This window comes from Lampetra planeri, chromosome 50, assembly GCF_965212315.1.
Source record: "Lampetra planeri chromosome 50, kcLamPlan1.2.h2, whole genome shotgun sequence".
NCBI lineage: Eukaryota > Metazoa > Chordata > Hyperoartia > Petromyzontiformes > Petromyzontidae > Lampetra > Lampetra planeri.
Genome location: NC_136156.1, coordinates 2,499,747 through 2,519,022, shown reverse-complemented (window position 1 = coordinate 2,519,022; position 19,276 = coordinate 2,499,747). Strand labels below are relative to the sequence as shown.

Sequence of the window (19,276 nt, the reverse complement as noted above, 5' to 3'; positions counted from 1 at the left end):
AAACTTCACGAGATGAAAAATGTTGTCAGTCTTGCTCCTTTTCTCTTTGATGTTTCACCATCACCATCATGAATCCGCCACGACCAATTTGGTACATTCATACTTTGCTTTTAATTGCATCGTTCAGTTTTCCAAAAATCGCTCCAACCTGCCCTCGCCCACACCTCTTTATTCATTCAGTTTGGGTCCCAGTCCCCTTTCAAACACAGTCCTAGGGCTTACATATTTTTGACCGTAAAACTTAAGAGAAGGCTGCAACTATTGTTTTTTTTGTTTCGTTGTTCAATTGCACGTGAGCGCTACACCGTTATTGTGTTTTAGGTCCAACATGCAAACGATAGTCTCGGTCTCAACGGGCTCTCGAAATATAATCTCACAAATATGGACGCGTGTCAGTGGTTGCTAGGGATTACATCATGATAACTCCCACTACACCAGCCAATCAGCTGCCATGAAAGCAATCCTGATGCAACGTGGCTGCTGTTGTTGCATCAGGACTTGTGCAACATGGCCGTCATGACGTCATCACTCCGTACACATCAGCTGGGCTATGGAAAGCCGCATATTTATGTTCTTTTTTTAAGTAACGTGAGTGTGATTTTGCGTTCGTTTATTTGTGCGAAAGTGTGACAGCGCATGTGTGTAATTGAGCGGGGAGCAGTCGTTTAGAGGTTAGCGCACTGTACTACGAACCCGGTGACGCGAGTTCTATTCCTGCTCCCGTAGGGGACTCGGAATTTGGACAAAACTTGGGCGTATGCAATTGCAATTTGCAAATGAAATTGATAGAATTGCATGAGGCATTCAGTACTCAGGTTCTAAATAAAGTTCACGTCTCCATATATAATGACTACGCTTTGCTAAACACGTTTCAATGGCATACACCAGCTCACTACATTGCCGCAGAGTCCTTCAGTCTGTCAACTTAACCCATGGACTGAATTCCGTCCAATGCATTCAAGGGTCCGTCAAAACGATTTGAGAATCATGATTGAATAAATATTTGCCTACACTGAAAGCGAGGCTCCCGGTGAATTTTCCTAATGGCATGTCCAAATTGTATTTTATATATATATATATAAATTGCGGATATTCTCAATCGACCAATCGATAAAGAACTTTGAATGCCGTGTCGGTCATGAAGGTTTTTTTTAAGCATACTTCACCATTCCGGTTAGTTAGAGTTGGTGAAGGTGGGGCTAGGGCAGGACTGGTTCCTAATGTCACTTGTCACTGATGTTAGTCGTGACTGGGAGTCGAACGTGGGTCACCAAAGGTTCGTAACGCAGCCCGCTAACCACTGCACCACCTCACTATGCATTACAGACCTCAAATAGCTGGGAAAGATAAAGAGAAAATAATTTCACGTGACACATTGGAGTGAATTTTCTTCAGAGCAGGCAAAAACGTAATAAAACAGTTAAAAGTTTCACAAAGTACAAAAACCAGACAAAATACGATCATAAAAGAGCGTATGAAAACTAAATTAGGCCAAACATCAAAACGGTTGAAAGCATATACTTTGTACATCAAAACAACTGTTAATGCACAAATATATTAACCGATTTCAAACATTAATATTATTTATTTGTAGTTTTTCCACTCACCAAAGCGATTTCCACTCATCTGATCACAGCTTTGAACAAATGGTGTAACTTCCACGTTTCTATGTCAAGGCAGAGTCTACTCATAGGACACCCACTCTTTAGCTTCCCACAAAGTGGTACCTATTTTACAAACCCTGGAGGGATAATGGGTTGAACTGACCCAGACATGGATTTGAACTTGCAACCTTCTGACGGAAGACCCGCCACCTTGACCATATTACCATGCAATCAGATGAAACATTAGTAAACTACACGTATTTAATAACAACACAAAAGCGTTAAGAGTTAACAATAAATATGGTTCTGCTCTTAATCTGGCGAAATTCCAGCACTGAGAATTTTTAAAAATGTGACTGCCATGCAATGAACACTCCTCTTCAGGGCAGAGAGGGTGGGTGAATGTTGTCCTCTACTGTGTAGCCCAGAGGTCGCTTGGAGGGCGATCTCAGAGGTAGTTCTGTGACATCCACTTCAAGGGGGTGCCTTTCTCTAACACGAAGGGTTGCACTTTTTTTTTAAATCATGCAATGATGCTGATATTTTAAATCGGTACAAAGGGGAAAATATAAATGATAAAAATGTGTGTTCAGTATATATCAGCACAGGCGTGCAGTTCATATACAGCTACACCAAAGAAACCCCATAAATATTAACACAAACACGCATAAGGACAAACCGCTGTGGTCAGCGTTGATAAATATGTATATTATTAATTATTCAAAACCGCGTCTATCTTGAAAAAGAGACTTCTGGTCTCACCGGGCTTGTACCTGGTTATAAATAAGGGCCATCTATCTCCCACTGCACTCTAACATTGTAACCAATCGGTGAATAATAACCTCACTGCAGCGATGGCAGACATGATGAACCAAACGCAGTAAATACATGTACAGCCTCTTTGTCAAAACTGTCAGGATGAGGATCCCACTTCTCTTCCCCCCCTCCTCTTCCCCCCACCCTCTACCAATGCCGTGTGGCTCATGGGGATTATTTGACCATAATTGAAAACGGCGGGGAGCGTCGACATGGGAGCAAAGAAGTACAGTACAACAAAGGGTTTTGTCCGCACTGCCCTGAAGCCACCTAGGCATGCCAAGGTGTTCTCCCAATGAAGCGGCGTCCGGGCACAACCCCGCTTATCTGGCAAGATCTGTTGAGATCAGCGGCATTCCAAGTGATCTAGTCATAGGCAACCGCAGTATACGCGTGCAGTGTTACGAAATCTGGGGGAGCGGCGGTGCAGTGGTTAGCGCACTTTGCTATGAACCCGGCTAACATCACTGGCCATAAGTGGTGAAGTATGGTCGAATGACCTCCATGAATTGCATGGTGCGGGTAGGCCTTCATCCAGCTGTGCTACCATACAAGATTATGATTGATCATTTCGGGTTATTTGCCAAGTGCATGTTAAGCTTTTTGCTGTCCTTCCCCTGCACCTCCGATTAGCACAGTTGGCTATGTACGGTACAAGGCGTCTGAATGAACTGAACAGCCACCAAGGAGATGGAGCGGAGAAATCAGTTCGTGTGCAGGTGTCACGTGGATTGTTAGATCGTAGCACCGCCCGAGATGATGACAGTTTGCAGATGCCTTGATTCAGCAATAGATAGATCATGATGATGATGATCAATATGAAATCACATGGATGAAAATAAAGTGTCATTGGGATCCAATCGTGGGAGCCTTGGGCATATGAATGGATCAACGATGATCAAGCCTAAAAATCCCAATTTCCATTTGGCAATACACCGATATAAATGATTGCAGGTCGTAACAACAGCAGCGGCCACAGGCTGCAAGAGAAACACGACTGTGTGGAGACACACGCATGCGTACGCACATTGCTCCATTACCATGTGATTTAATTAGCAGTACAGCATATTCATGAGCATTAATTTCATTCTCCATTTTTATTTGTTTAATTCAACACGCGAGATTGTGAAATTTAATTATGTCCTTATGGGAGCGTCATTTGCAGCGATGCTTGACATTTGAATTCCGACGTTAATACGTGCCGTATATTTGCACATCCGTGCATCCATACTTGATTAGATATCACGACATACTTTATCATGCTCCTGCGGAGAGTGGAGGCAGAATGGTCACCATAGCTCCCTTTGCTATGAACCCGATGATCCAAGTAAAATTCGTGGCCATGGCTACGTCAGTGGCGCCTGATCCCTGAACGAGTCCTACTCACCCCCTCTCTCGCCTTCGCTAACTCACGCTGACCGGCGTGATAAAGTATGGCCAAGCAACCACGAGTGAAATTGCACGGGAGGACATCCAACCGCTGATTGACAAAGGGCTTGAACAATATCGTAATTACAGTATTTCACACACTCTGCATAATACATGCGTAATTATATGGATACGCGTCGAACGTGCATACAAAGTGATGGGTGCCACGGTGGCTAAATGTTATCTGCCTCGCCTGGTATGCAGGAGGTCGTGGGTTCAATCCCAACCCCGACCGCCTGCTGGGTGTATATTTAGAGTTTGCATGTTCTCCCCGTGGTCGCGTAGATTTTTCTCGACCATCGTCCCATCTCGCGCTCACTCTCCTAAGCCGCGTGCGTTTTATAATCCGCGCATTCCTCTTTTGCGCCTCGCAATGCATAAACACAAGCGTGCAACTCTCCAAGGTTTCTCTGCGATTCAGACGCGCACGTGTTTATTCGCTGTAGACACCGTCGCCCCGTGCCCAAGTCCCCTCTCCCCTTTGCCTCTCACCGTTCCTGAACATTGCAGCGGTTAAATTTCTATTTAAAGATTTCGTGACTGCAGGGATTCATCTTCTTGGATCTTTCGGTAAAGTCACGTGGAAGGGAAATAATAAAATAATAAAAATAAAACATAAAATAATTTATCACGACGTCTCGGCCACAACGCAAGCAGCCGTCTATAAGGTGAAGAACAGGTCTGTCGGAAAGACAGCGTCTGAATGACAGACCTGCTCTTCACCTGAGGACGGCTGCTTGCGTTGTGGCCGAAACGTCGTGAGAATTATTTTATTATGTTTTATTTGTATTATTTTATTATTTCCCTTCTACGTGTCTTTACCGAAAGAACCAAGAAGATTGCAGCGGTTTTGATTCCCTCGGCGTGTTCGTTCTTCCAGTCGCACGGACGGATGGCTTAATTGTGAAACCATGCGAAGTATGTGGATTCACCAGATGTTTACATGTCGGGGCAACGCCACGTAAGGGTCGCCGCTCGAAAGGCCGTCCCCCCGTTCGGGTGTTGTCAAGACGCGTCAAACGCGGAGGGCACGGAGAACAGGCGATGATCGTGTGTGACTGTGTGTCTGTAGTGTGCGTGTGGGGGGGGGGGGTAGCGGTGGTGCAGCGGTTAGCGCTACGCTGCGCTATGAACCTGGCGACCTGGGTTCGATTCCCGCTCACGACCAACACCGGTGACGATTATATGAACTGGTCCTGGGCCTCTCCTGGGTCGACTGAAATGAGTACCTGGTGCGGTGTGTAAACATCGCTACTGGGGAGACAAAGGCGGTCGGGCGTGGTGCTGGCCACCCACCCCCTCGTGTACCGTTCTGGCCTTCATAGGTGCTCGCAACCAGCACTTGCCCCTACAGTCTGTTAAGGCTATACGGGGGATCTTTGTCTTTATCTTTGTGTGGGGTAGGGGGTAGCGGTTAGCGCGTTGCGCTACGAACCCGTCTACCCGAGTTCCATTCCCGCTCACGGCCATCAACAACAGTGGCGATTATCTGAACTGGTCTTGGACCTCACCTATGTCGACTCAGCCTCAAATTAGTACCTAGTGCAATGTGTAAACATCACCACTCGGGATACAAAGGCGGTCGGGAGTAATGCTGGCCACCCCCACCCCTTTGCGTGCCATTCCGGACCATGATAGGTGCTGCTCGCTGATAACACCTACCCCAACAGTCTGTGCAGGCTATACGGGGGATCTTTGTCTTTGTTTCTTCTGGGGTTGCGAAGTCATGCGGTGGTGCAGGGGTGAGCTCACTCACTGCGCTATGAACCCCGCGACCTGACTTTGATTGCCGGTAACGGATAACATCAGTGACGAGCGAGCGATATACGAACCAGCCACACCACACACACTCCCCACCCAACACACTAATCTTATCGGAGGGCAATACCTTACCGTGGTGGTGGTCATTAGGCTAAACATTATGCACTGCAGCCTTAATTATGAATGCCAGTGAGTGTTGTTTTTAAAGTAGATTACACCCCATTTCATGCCTCTTAAATTTCAAATTGATGTGTGCAGCCGGGTGAGATCCATTTACAGATGCCCCACCAAAAACAGCGAGGATTTCTCGGAGAAAAACAACGTTTCATTTCAAAGCCTCCCTCCGCACCTCTCCCAACCAATCAATCTAAGTGCGTCGTTGAACGCTGTCGCCTGTAGCGCACGGAGCCATCGCGGTCACAATAATCAATCCTCTGTGGAGAAGTCACGAGGGTCATGATCATTATCAGTGGGGTATCTATAAATGGATCGCTCTGCACTGGTGTTTTTTTTTTCTACAGCCACTCTACATTTGATTAACCAGAACTCTGCTCAAAATTACTCGCTCACAATGGGCTTTCAACTGGCTTCAAATAAAGGTTATCTGTCACTGTGGTAACATTGAATGCTATTTAAATGAGTAATCACTCCGGTATAACACATCACAGACACAAAAGGTTATCCTTAATATGACCCTACGAAAAACAATATTCAAGCACGCGTTCACAATAGCACTTCGACTCGGAACAGACTGTGCAGTTATTGCACAGAGCCAAGCAATTTAGCGGTGGAGTAATTAAGAAAAAAATAACTTCCAACCTATCTCGATGGGGGTTTTGACCATACTTCACCACGCTGGTTAGTTCGTGTTGGTAAAGTGGGGGGAGGGGGGGGCAGGGATGGCACTCACCATCGATGTTAGCCTGGGTCGTGTATCAAACTCAGATTGCCGGGTTCATAGGCGCCAGTGTCACTCACACTGCACCACTGCTCCGCTCAGCAATGATACACTGGCTGCAAATGAAGATGAGAAGCTGAAAGGCTGTTTCAATATTCACGAGGGCAACAATCTGGGCAAGAGAGAGTCAGTGTGTGGGTGTAACGACGATAACGTTACATCTTTATCGTTCAACGACGCCGTGTCAGTGATGAGGGTTGTTTGACAATACTTCGTCAAGCTGGTCAGCGCGGGTTGTGGATGGATCCCTAGGGTCCCGAGTACTGAACAGCTTTGGGATATTCTATAAATTGCGCACACCAAGATTTGTCTCAATTTCGAGCCCCTCCAGGATTTACGCAAGGGCGTATAAGCTTACATGACCTCAGCAGTATTCGTACCTCCGATTGGCACGGTTGGCTACGCGCGGTGCGAAATAAATTCAACATACGTACGTACCTACGCACAAAACCACTCGGAGACAAATGCACACAGCTATACGGTCTCACAAACACACCCAAAACTCACAAAACACACGTGTTCACAATAACAGACACGCACAGCCAAAAACAGCCAAAAAACGATCACCCAAATAGGCTTTTAACATACTGTTATAAGGCTAACAACCACACATACAAACTCTCACATGCAAAGGAAGATATTCCCACGCAGAGGAACACTCTTACAAATACATAAGTGCACTCTCACTCACACTCGCACAAATAAATGCACGCAAAATCACAAACACATTACTTAAGAAAACATTCATAACATAAACATACACATTACATCAGCCACAGTCCGGTTGAAGTGCACGGAGCAATGACGTCACGGCTGCCATGTTCCAAGCGGGTTGTTCTCCTGGCAGCCGATTGGCTGGTGTACCGAGAGTGATGACATAGTCCTCTAGCAACCACTGACGTGAGTGCTCATCTTTACAATTTCGCTGGGCTGCGCACAGATACTCCATGTTTCACACCATGCAGTTTTGGAGCTCATGCAAATTACTGCCTGGTAGAATTTATGCAGTTTTCCTGTACAGGGACTCCTCTATTTACGAACACTCGACGTATTAACTTTTAGAGATACGAACAAACCTCTCCGTATGTCCAGTTGTTTGGACCGAGAGTCGTAAGTTCAAACGCCACACAATAGATGGTGGTGGTGGCATCTACATCTGCAGAACGTGAAGAACCAGTGGCATCTACATCTACAGGAGATATTACAACTTTTAAAGCCATTCCCCGTGTTTAGTGTACATACCGTAAAGCATGTTTGGACTTACGAAAAAATCGACTTACGAACATAACTCTTTGAACCAGACTCGTTCGTAAGTAGAGAAGTCCCTGTCCTTGGGCCCAATCACGATATGTTTTTGCCATCTCTCGTCACTGATGTTTTCCGTGCTCGGATATAGAACAAGTCGTATTGCTGGGTTTAAAGCGCTGTTGTGCGAACCAACCAATCACTCAAGACGGTTCCACGGTACACACATGAAGCAATACAACACGTGTGGTAAATAGGTGAAATTTCAACATTCACAGCAACGTTCATGGACGCAGAGTCTTAGCTTCAAGGCCGAGCAAATTGGCATCAGTACATTATTAACTGCTGAACCGAACACTGCAAGTGTATACCATAAATACAGGTCTGTGCTGGAATAACCTCGAGACACAATGTACGTACAAACAGCAGGTTAGACGTCCGATTGATGTATACCTGGAAAAATAGCCACAATCCAGCTTGATAGCTACGGCACGTGTACTTACAAGACTCACAAGAGAAAACAAAGATCCACACACACGCACACTGTTGGGGCCCAAGCGCAATTGGCGAGCACGTGTCAACGTGAAAGTCGACGAAACACGCACGTGGGGGGGGGGGGGGGCAGTGTTGTGGACGGAACCACGCCCAGACGTCTTTGTCTCCCCAGTGCTGAGATGTAACACACCGCGCACCCAGGTTTCAAACGGAGTTCGACCCGCTGTGACCTCGCAGAGCGGGTCGACGTTCATGGCTCTTACGGTCGGTCGGGTTACTTGGGCGGCAGCATTAGCACCATCACTCACATTCACAACCACCCACGCACAGCGCGCTAGACCACAATACGGTATGGAAGAAGTACTGAGCTAATACGCATCCACCACATAGCAGTAAGGGGCCGTCCATAAATGACGTCACGCACCTAGGGGGGGGGGGGTCAGACGTTTGTGACGATGTGTGACGAGGGGGGGGGGGTTTGAGAAATGTGACGTCACATCAAAATGCGCAACTTTAAATAAATATAGACAACACGTTCTACTTAATGAAATATACTTTTTAATAAATGTTTTCTCCTACAATATCAGAGTGCAGCGCCACATTAAATACGCACTACAATGACAATAGTTTAAAGCGATTTGAAGCATGTTTCATTTTTTTGTGGAAGGGGGCAGAGCTTTGTAACGTCATATTTGAGGGGGGCTGACTTTTTGTGACGCCGCGTGACGATGGGGGGGGGGGGGTCAAAATTCGTTCAAAATCGCGTGACGTCATTTATGGACGGTCCCCTAAAACAAAGTGCCACCCGGCTATGGCTCGCTGAGCCACCACTGCGAGCATCAGAGGGGGCCTCGGCTTCGAGCAGCGGTTCTTAACCGACTGCAGCCTGCAACCCCTTTGGTTCTCAGTCGCAAACAATGTTTTTAATGTTAATAAATGCAGAGGTTTGATGAAACAAAGCAGTTCTACTTAATTAGTGTTTTCTATTATTTACACTCAAAAAAATACACACACATATCCCTTCTACCCCGGGGGGGGGGGGCATTTTAAACCATTGACCCCACAGATGCTACACCGTCGCAGTGGCCTACACCGCACACTGCCGCGCCCGGAGATGAAAGTCCAGCCGGCGACATTTGGGATTGCAATTCCAGCGATTTAAGCATCGGTAAGGCCACTGCGACGGTGTGGCATCTGTGGGGTCAATGGTTTAAAATGCCCCCCCCCCCCCCCGGGGTAGAAGGGATGTGTGTGTGTGTATTTTTTTTGAGTGTACTTATCGAAATCAACTCAGTGTAACAAAGAACGCTCGCACGCTGGCGGATTTAGCCGAACGAGCATCGGGGCCCAAAGCTGGCGACGTTTAGACAGCGGCCCGCCTAATAAGGGGCCGTCCATAAATGACGTCACGTGATTTTGGACGATTTTTGACCCCCCCCCCATCGTCACAAAAAGTCAGCCCCCCCCCCCTAAAATATGACGTCACAAAGCTCTGCCCCCCCCCCCCAAAAAAAAATAAAACATGCTTCAAATCGCTTTAAACTATTGTCATTGTGGTGCGTATTTAATGTGGCGCTGCACTCTGATGTTGTAGGAGAAAACATTTATTAAAAAGTCTATTTAATTAAGTAGAACGTGTTGTCAATATTTATTTAAAGTTGCGCATTTCGATGTGACGTCACATTTATCAACCCCCCCTTCGTCACACATCGTTACAAATGTCTGACCCCCCCCCCCCTAGGTGCGTGACGTCATTTATGGACGGCCCCTAACCGCTGTAAGGGCGGACAACTGTGTCCATAGCAAAACACGTGGGGGGGGGGGGTCCGTGTGGACATCGTAACAATGCGTGGGCTTTGCCATCTTACTCGTTGGTATTAAACTGTAGCCCACCTCGCCCTGCAAGACTGGGTGAGCTCAGCAATGCGTCCAATGTCACGCACAGGACCACCCGTACGGGGAGAAGGGCCCATTGCCCGAAACGTCGGCCTAATGTGTTTTCCTTTGAAGGCAGTGTTCATTGACACGTGCGTGGAGGTTGTTGTTGTAGTTGTTGTTTGCTGTACGAGTAGTGTAACTTCTTCTCCTCTGTTGGAGTACGTAGTCAAACACGCCACTTGCACTGCGCCTTCTCGCACTGGTTCGCGAACGCTTTGCGCTTCCAGCCTATTTTAAAATCCCGGGTTCGATTCCCTGCCTGCCACGGCTACAACACGTCGTGAGCGGCGCGTGGAGATCGCGTGACACGTGTCCCTTTACCCACCAACCCTTCCATTGGCAACTTGCACCCAGCCGGCGTGGTGAAGTATGACCAAACAACCGCTCCGACCCGACTCAGCGTGGGTAGCAGTAGTAGAGCTTCGTCTAGCAGTGCATTCCCAAACAGCTGTAAGTGACCGCATTACTTGTGCAGCATTACACAAACGCGCCTGTTAACTCTGCTGCACGTGCAGTATATGCAGTCTAGCTTAGCACACGCATTGCGCATTCGTCTTAGCACATATGCAGAGTTTTAAAAAGAGCACTCGTCAGCCGGGATCTATCGTACTGCGATAGACTAAGGCCTCTGCGTCTCGCGCGATGCAAAACAAAGATGTAACAACTCCAGATTGAGCAACTCCAGCGCACAAGCCGACTGTCGCCGCTCCATCTCCGCAGTGGATGTGCCCCTCGGGTCTCTTGCGTCGCTTTAAACACTTGCATCGCTTAATGTAGCGCGACCCACCGTCGCTTCAGAGCCGAGCAATCATCTCTCTTAGAACCAGACACCACCATCATCGATTACATGGGGAAATCATCTCTCAGAACCAGCCACTACCCTAATCGATTCTAGGGGGCATCATCTCTTAGAAGCAGTCACCACCATAATCGTTTACATGGGGAAATCATCTCTCAGAAGCAGCCACCACCCTAATCGATTATAGGGGGCATCATCTCTTATATTCAGCCATCACCATAATCGATTACATGGGGAAATCATCTCTCAAAACCAGCCACCACCATAATCGATTACATGGGGAAATCATTTCTCAGAACCAGCCACCACCATAATCGATTACATGAGGAAATAATCTCTCAGAACCAGCCACTACCCTAATCGATTCTAGGGACATCATCTCTTATATTCAGCCACCACCATAATCGATTACATGGGGAAATCATCTCAGAACCAGCCACCACCATAATCGATTATAGGGGGCATCATTCAGCCACCACCATAATCGATTACATGGCGAAATCATCTCTCAGAACCATCCACCAACCATAATCGATTACATGGATAAATCATCTCAGAACCAGCCACCACCATAATCGATTATCGCGTGCCGTCGTCTCTTGAGATCCAGCCGCCACCATCGCTGACTCCAGCGAACCATCATCATCTTGGCGCCACGTGTCCTGCCTCAACCCACGCCTCTCAACAGCAACAACAGGAGGAGTCACCACGATGAGGCCAATTCGTCTGCTCTCCCGACTCATCATCACTGCTGCTGCTCGTCGTTTGGCCTCTGCACGCAACCCGATTCGTGTTTGCGCCCCTTTCGAGCGCTCTCACGTGGCGATGGAGCGAGTGGTAGAGACGCGGCGGCGCTGATACATAGCAGGGCGTGGTGATAATACAAGAATGTAAAACACCATTGGAACCTCATTTGTCAGTAGAAAAAATATGACAATTGGTTTTTTTACCCGTTTATCTGGCAACAACCAAAAAAAGGTGTCAGTTTTGTTGCCAGATAAAAGGGTAAAAAAGCAATTAGCAAGAATGTAAAACACAAATTAATATGGTTTTGCATAACGTAATGGTAACTTAAGCGCCGTGATTACAGTTGTTGATGTTATCAAGGTGATGATAGCAATTATGTGTTAACAGTTACCGCAATGATAAACGAGTGTCACGCACAAATAATTTAAAAACGAAACCGTTCACAACCGACAAAGCGTGGCACTTCAAACTTAAAACACGAAGACGATGACAATTTGACGACAGCGATGACAGCGGTAGTGTCACGGAGCTTTGTTTAGCAATGATGATCAATAACCATTCACAGCACATCGATACCAAAGCACGCATAACAAACCCACGCGCCACATTAAAACTTCCACCGCCAACCACGCAACTCAACCCACGCGCAGCGCGATGATGATGATGATCCTGCTGCTGTTCAATGATTTACGTGGGATCCTACTCGAGGAATTATTGTTATTGTTAAAGTATCCTTGTGTCGGTGCGTTTGCGCGTGCCCCGGGGAGCGATCAACTCACCTAGAAAACGAGACACTCCTCCGCCGCCCAGATGAATGACAATCCTGACCGCTGACAGCAGCATGAGTAAGCCCAGACAAGCCATGTAGTTTCTGGGGCCAAACTTGCCCACAACCCACATGCTGCGCCAGAGCCGGCACAGCCCCTCGCATTGGATCGCGAGCGGCTTCTCGTGACGGTCATTCGTAAAATCCCTGTCGGTGGTGGCGGTGGCCGGACGGTTGTTCTCCTGCGGCTGTGTGGTTGACGCTACTCGTGTGTTGTTGTTGGTGTTGATGATGATGGGCTAAGGGGTTGGGGGTAGTCGCTTTGCCAAACGCCGCCGCGTTCACGGACAAGAAGCTCTCGGTCGATGTGCGTAGCCAGTCGAGTCCCGAGCGAGCGGCTGCTGCTGGTGATGATGTTGGTTCTGTTTCTGCAGCGAGCAAGCCAAGCCACTCGCTCCACATCTTCCCCCTCTCCACGCCGTCTCCGCCCACTGCCACCACCACCTCGTGTGTGCCTCGCAAGGAATCCTGCCAAGCTTCTCCCACACACACTCCCCCCCCACACACACACTCCTCCCCACACCCCCCACACTCCCCACCCCCCAGAACTCTAGTTCAGCCACACCACTCCCCCAGTAACACCCACCCCACCATCACCACTACCACCACCACGTGCGGCTCTCGCTCTCTCTGCCCTGCCTCCTGACATTTCCCACCCCGCATCCGCTACTCACTCGCTCACCGACCGAACCCCAAGAACCAGCTTACTCAACCAACTCGCTCATTGTCTCACTGACTCACTCACTCACTCGCTCGCTCACTCGCTCACTGACTCACTCACTCACTCGCTCGCTCACTCGCTCACTGGCTCGCTCACTCGCTCACTCACTCACTCACTCGCTCGCTCACCGGCTCAATCGCTCGCTCGCTCACTCGCTCGCTCGCTCACCGGCTCAATCACTCGCTCACTCACTCGCTCACTGGCTCAATCGCTCGCTCGCTCAATCGCTCACTCGCTCGCTCACTCGCTCACTCACTTACTCGCTCACTCACTCGCTCACTCATTCACTCAATCACTCACTCACTCAATCACTCACTCGCTCACCGGCTCAATCACTCACTGATACGGTCACTCATTCGAACCGCTCACTTGTTTAACCAACTCATTCACTCACCACCGACTCACTCGGTAATCTACGCATTCGCCGACTCGCCGACTGACCCGCTCATTCACCCACTAACCCACTCGCTAACCTATTCACTCACCCATTCATCTTTTTCACGGACGGACCGACTTTGGTAATAACCTAAGCGCCAACTCACAAACCCACTCATTCACTCACTAACCCACCCGCTAACTTACTCATTCACTTACCGACCGACTCACTGAGCCACTCGTGATGATTTATTAACGTCGACAACTTAATCGCGTATTCACTAATTGAGTCGCTCCTCTCTGATTCACTCACTCACTCAACCATTGACCTATTCGCGAACCCACGTATTCACGTATTCGCGAACAAATGCATTGACTTCTCGACTCGGCACCAACCCATTCCATCACTGACCCATTCACCCACCCGAGTCAGAGGCACGCTGCTACGCACTTTCTCCCAAATTAAATCACTCGATGATTTACTCATTGACTCGTTAACTTATTCATTCACTCGCTCACGAGCTCACTCACGGACGCACTTCGCCACTCGCCCACAACGAATGGACTCACTCGCTTGCTCACTCCGTCACCCACACGCTCGGTGAGCGATGCTACTTCACTCTCTGTCCTGGGATTCGTTTCTAATTTGCCTCGGCGGTCCCCTGCCTGTGTGTGAGTGTGTGTGTGAGGGTGGGTGTGTGAGTGTGTGAGGGTGGGTGTGTGAGGGTGTGAGTGTGTGAGTGTGTGTGTGTGTAGGGTGTGTGAGAGGGTGTGTGAGAGGGTGTGTGTGTGAGGGTGTGTGTGTGTGAGGGTGTGTGTGTGAGGGTGTGTCAGTGTGTGAGTGTGTGTGTGAGGGTGTGTGTGTGAGGATGTGTGTGTGAGGGTGTGTGTGTGAGGGTGTGTGTGTGAGGGTGTGTGTGTATGTGAGGGTGTGTGTGTGAGTGTGTGTGTGTGTAGGGTGTGTGTGTGTGATGGTGTGTGTGAGGGTGTGTGTGTGTAGGGTGTGTGTGAGTGTGTGTGTGAGGGTGTGTGAGTGTGTGAGGGTGTGTGTGTGTGAGGGTGTGTGTGTGTGAGTGTGTGTGAGGGTATGTGTGTGAGGGTGTGTGTGAGTAGGGAGCGGTGGTGTAGCGGTTAGCGCGCTGCGCTGCGAACCTGGCGACCCGAGTTCGATTCCCGCTCACGGTCAACAGCAGTGACGATTATCTGAACCGGTCCTGGGCCTCTCCTAGGTCGACTCAGCCTCAAATGAGTACCTGGTGCGGTGTATAAACATCGCCACTGGGGAGACAAAGGTGGTCGGGCGTGGTCCTGGCCACCCACCCCCTCGTGTGCCGTTCCGGCCTTCATAGGTGCTCGCTAACAGCACTTGCCCCTACAGTCTGTTAAGGCTACACGGGGGATCTTTATCTTTGTGTGTGAGGAGCGGCAGTCTAGCGACTAGCGCGCTGCGCTACGACCCCGGCGACCCCCCGCTCACGGCAAACAGCAGTGACGATATTTGAACCGGTCCTGGGCCTCCCCTAGGTCGACTCAGCCAAAAGTGGTTCTGATCACCCCCTCGTGTGCCGTGCCGATACGCTCGCTACCACACTTGCCCCAACAGCCTGTTACAGGCTATACGGGAGATCTTTGTCTTTGGGTGGGGGGGGTATTTTCCGGAGCTCAGCTCCGGACAGCTCCAGAAAGAAGTTAAGCCTTGATTCGCCCATTCTCTCGCCCTGTTCCTCGTCTGCTCATCTCCCATGGGGGCTCAGCTGACAAAGACTCATTCCTACCCTCGCTGCGGTTTTGGTTTTCTGCCAGACAGTTGGTGCCCGTGCCGGGTGCGGAGAGGAACTGTTACATTGGCGCTCTCTGCCACCCACGCGTTACCCCACCACACATGTAACCCACGCGTTACCCCACCACACATGTAACCCACGCGTTACCCCACCACACGTGTAACCCACGCGTTACCCCACCACACATGTAAGCCACGCTTTGCACCACCACACATGTAGCCCACGCGTTACCCCACCACACATGTAACCCACGCGTTACCCCACCACACATGTAACCCACGCGTTACCCCACCACACATGTAACCCACGCTTTACCCCATCACACATGTAACCCACGCTTTACCCCACCACACATGTAACCCACGCGTTACCCCACCACACATGTAACCCACGCCTTGCCCCACCACACATGTAACCCACGCGTTACCCCACCACACATGTAACCCACGCTTTACCCCACCACACATGTAAGCCACGCGTTACCCCACCACACATGTAACCCACGCGTTACCCCACCACACATGTAACCCACGCTTTACCCCATCACACATGTAACCCACGCTTTGCACCACCACACATGTAACCCACGCCTTGCCCCACCACACATGTAACCCACGCGTTACCCCACCACACATGTAACCCACGCCTTGCCCCACCACACATGTAACCCACGCCTTGCCCCACCACACATGTAACCCACGCTTTACCCCACCACACATGTAACCCACGCGTTACCCCACCACACATGTAACCCACGCCTTGCCCCACCACACATGTAACCCACGCTTTACCCCACCACACATGTAACCCACGCCTTGCCCCACCACACATGTAACCCACGCGTTACCCCACCACACATGTAACCCACGCCTTGCCCCACCACACATGTAACCCACGCGTTACCCCACCACACATGTAACCCACGCTTTGCCCCACCACACATGTAACCCACGCGTTACCCCACCACACATGTAACCCACGCCTTGCCCCACCACACATGTAACCCACGCGTTACCCCACCACACATGTAACCCACGCCTTGCCCCACCACACATGTAACCCACGCTTTACCCCACCACACATGTAACCCACGCCTTGCCCCACCACACATGTAACCCACGCGTTACCCCACCACACATGTAACCCACGCCTTGCCCCACCACACATGTAACCCACGCTTTACCCCACCACACATGTAACCCACGCCTTGCCCCACCACACATGTAACCTACGCGTTACCCCACCACACATGTAACCCACGCCTTGCCCCACCACACATGTAACCCACGCTTTACCCCACCACACATGTAAGCCACTCTACTTAACTATGATAACTGCAAACTGCTCATATTAACACACACACACACGCGTACCACGTTAGAGAGTAATAATTGGCCTTTAAAGTACGGGATGATCTCGATGTCTTGTGACCCCCCCCCCTCCCCCATTTAATTCTGTAAAAACTTTATATATTTTTAAAGTAAGGTTTATTTAAAACAGAAATTAATATGCAAAGGTAAACAAACGTATTCTTGGTTCTTTCGGTAAAGTCACGTAGAAGGGAAATAATAAAATAATAGTTATATATATATTAAATAAATATTAAAATAATATTTACATATTTTTTTACTTTTTTCTTTCCCTTCTACGTGACTTTACCTAAAGAACCAAGAATATGAATCCCTGCAGTCACGAAAGCTTTAAATCAAAAAAAGTAAAAAACACATGTTTGGGGTCAATTAATTAGGGGTCACAAGACATCTGGACCTTCCTGTACTACGACTATGAGCAGTGAGATATATCTGGAAGCCCACCCACCCACGCCAACTCTCACTGACCAGAATAGTGAAGTATGGTCAATTTCCTTGTCCTCCGTGGAGTGTTAAAGGCCTTCTTCCAATAGACGACTGACAAAGGGCTGACATTGTTATTCACGTATCGTTACAGGCCGCACTGTAAGCGATATTTAATGACCATTAAAATATTTACAACAAAAACGGAAAAATGCACGTACAAGTATGAAGCGATGTATAATTTGGAATTACATTGAGAGTAAGGAAGTGGTAGGTTACACGTGCATTCGAAAACACACACACAGGTAACGACGTGATTCAAACCAAGACACGTCAGAGCCAGCAGGGATGATGATGATGGATGGTGACGATTCATAACGGAATGGCAACCAAAGGATGGAATCATTCCGCGAACACGCGGCCGAGTAGATGGAGCGATGAAATGAGCTTGCGCGAAGGGTGCTAGGCGGATTATCGGATTGCGGGATCATTTACAAGGGGTGGATTGACCGTGGCTGATGAAAACTAATCACGTGGTTGCACGAACGGGGAGTTGTGATAGCACGTGGCGCGCTGCGTTTGCCACGGTTCGCGTCGTCGTGGGATGATTCGTCCCTCCGTCGCGCTCACGACGACGCTGAAAATGACACGTCGCAGAAGCTACACGCGCACTCTACGGAATCTTGGGAGAATTACAGCGGCCAGTGGAAAAGCAACGTTGCCCGCCAAAGGATACAAACCTACAGATGACTCACAACTTAGGGCCCGTGTGCGCCTGCCAGCGGTGCTGCTAAGCTATTTGGGGGGCTCGAAGCAGAGGGGGTCGGCGGGGGGGGGGGACATATACATTTATAGAAGCCAAGTGAGATGACAGCAGAGATGACAAGAGCTATCTATATAGGTCGAAAGTAAAATAAACGTGGACAAATAGGGAGATGTAGTGAGATGAGAGATGCAGGCAAGTTTGAGAGATGGCCGAGATGAATCGGAGTTCACGTCAATGAGCGAATGATTATTAGGATTGAATTTAAGGCAATATCTGATTCACCCTTATTTTTCAAGAGCTGCTTGGGGCCCTACCCGTTTGCTTGCTTTGCCGATACCTCGTATCGCCGCTGAGTTTTGCCAGAGACATACACGGTGGGGGGGGGAGGAGGGGGGGTCTGTGTTCTCCCGTACATGTGCAAGAAAACTATAAGGCACCAGCTTACACGATTGCGCTTTCGTTTATCAGCCGTACAATCAATTCAACAAACAATCCGAGGCGCAACGAGCCTTCCTCCTCCTCCTCCTCTGCTAACCAAGACGCCCTTTTTTCAAGTTCAGGGCCCCAGAAAGTGCTTGCGCGCATCTTCCGCCATGCTCATCAGTCATTTGCCTGCTCGCTTGGCAAATTGAATTAGGGGGGAGGCATTGCCAAGCTATCAGTTGATCGTTTTAACTGGTGTTTAACCCCAGTGCGCCCCCACTCACAATTCAATTAATCACCATGTCTTGAGTCAGTAGGGAACGTATTGCAATTCGATTCAATAATCTATTACTGGTTTTTTTTCTACATTTTGGTGGACGTAGAGGCCTCTAGTGGCTGGAATCGTCACGTGAACCCATTGCATGTTATAATGGACTTACAGCTCTTTGTCAATCCACTGCTGGATAGAAAGCTTCCCCGATTTGTGTTAAGAATCGTGGGTGTTTCATTTACCGTACTTTTGCGAGTTAGCGAATTATCATCACTCGGCACTGATGTTAGCCATGATCAGGAATCAAACTCGGGTCACCGGATTCCTAGCGCAGCGCCGCTAACTAATGTACCACCGCTCCACCCCCATATGGTGAACATATGATGGAGAAAAAAAAAACATCCGCTACTTACAAAAGTGATCAGATGGCGTGCATCATGACTTTACGGATTAACCTTAAGCGATTCATCGATGCGTGTGCTTCCTACCCCTACTTAACAATGACAGCAGCCAATCGAATTCTCCCAGG

General features: G+C 49.0%; 1 protein-coding gene across 1 annotated transcript in view; it reads right to left on the bottom strand.

Annotated features, from left to right (window-relative positions):
- Positions 1–13,070, bottom strand: part of UST (uronyl 2-sulfotransferase) — a 137,066-nt gene extending 123,996 nt beyond the window's left edge. Inside the window, exon 1 of the mRNA XM_078616225.1 lies at positions 12,571–13,070. Coding sequence (XP_078472351.1) covers positions 12,571–12,691 — 121 coding nt within the window. The 5' untranslated portion in view covers positions 12,692–13,070. The remainder of the gene's footprint in view (positions 1–12,570) is intronic.
- Positions 13,071–19,276: the final 6,206 nt, after the last annotated feature.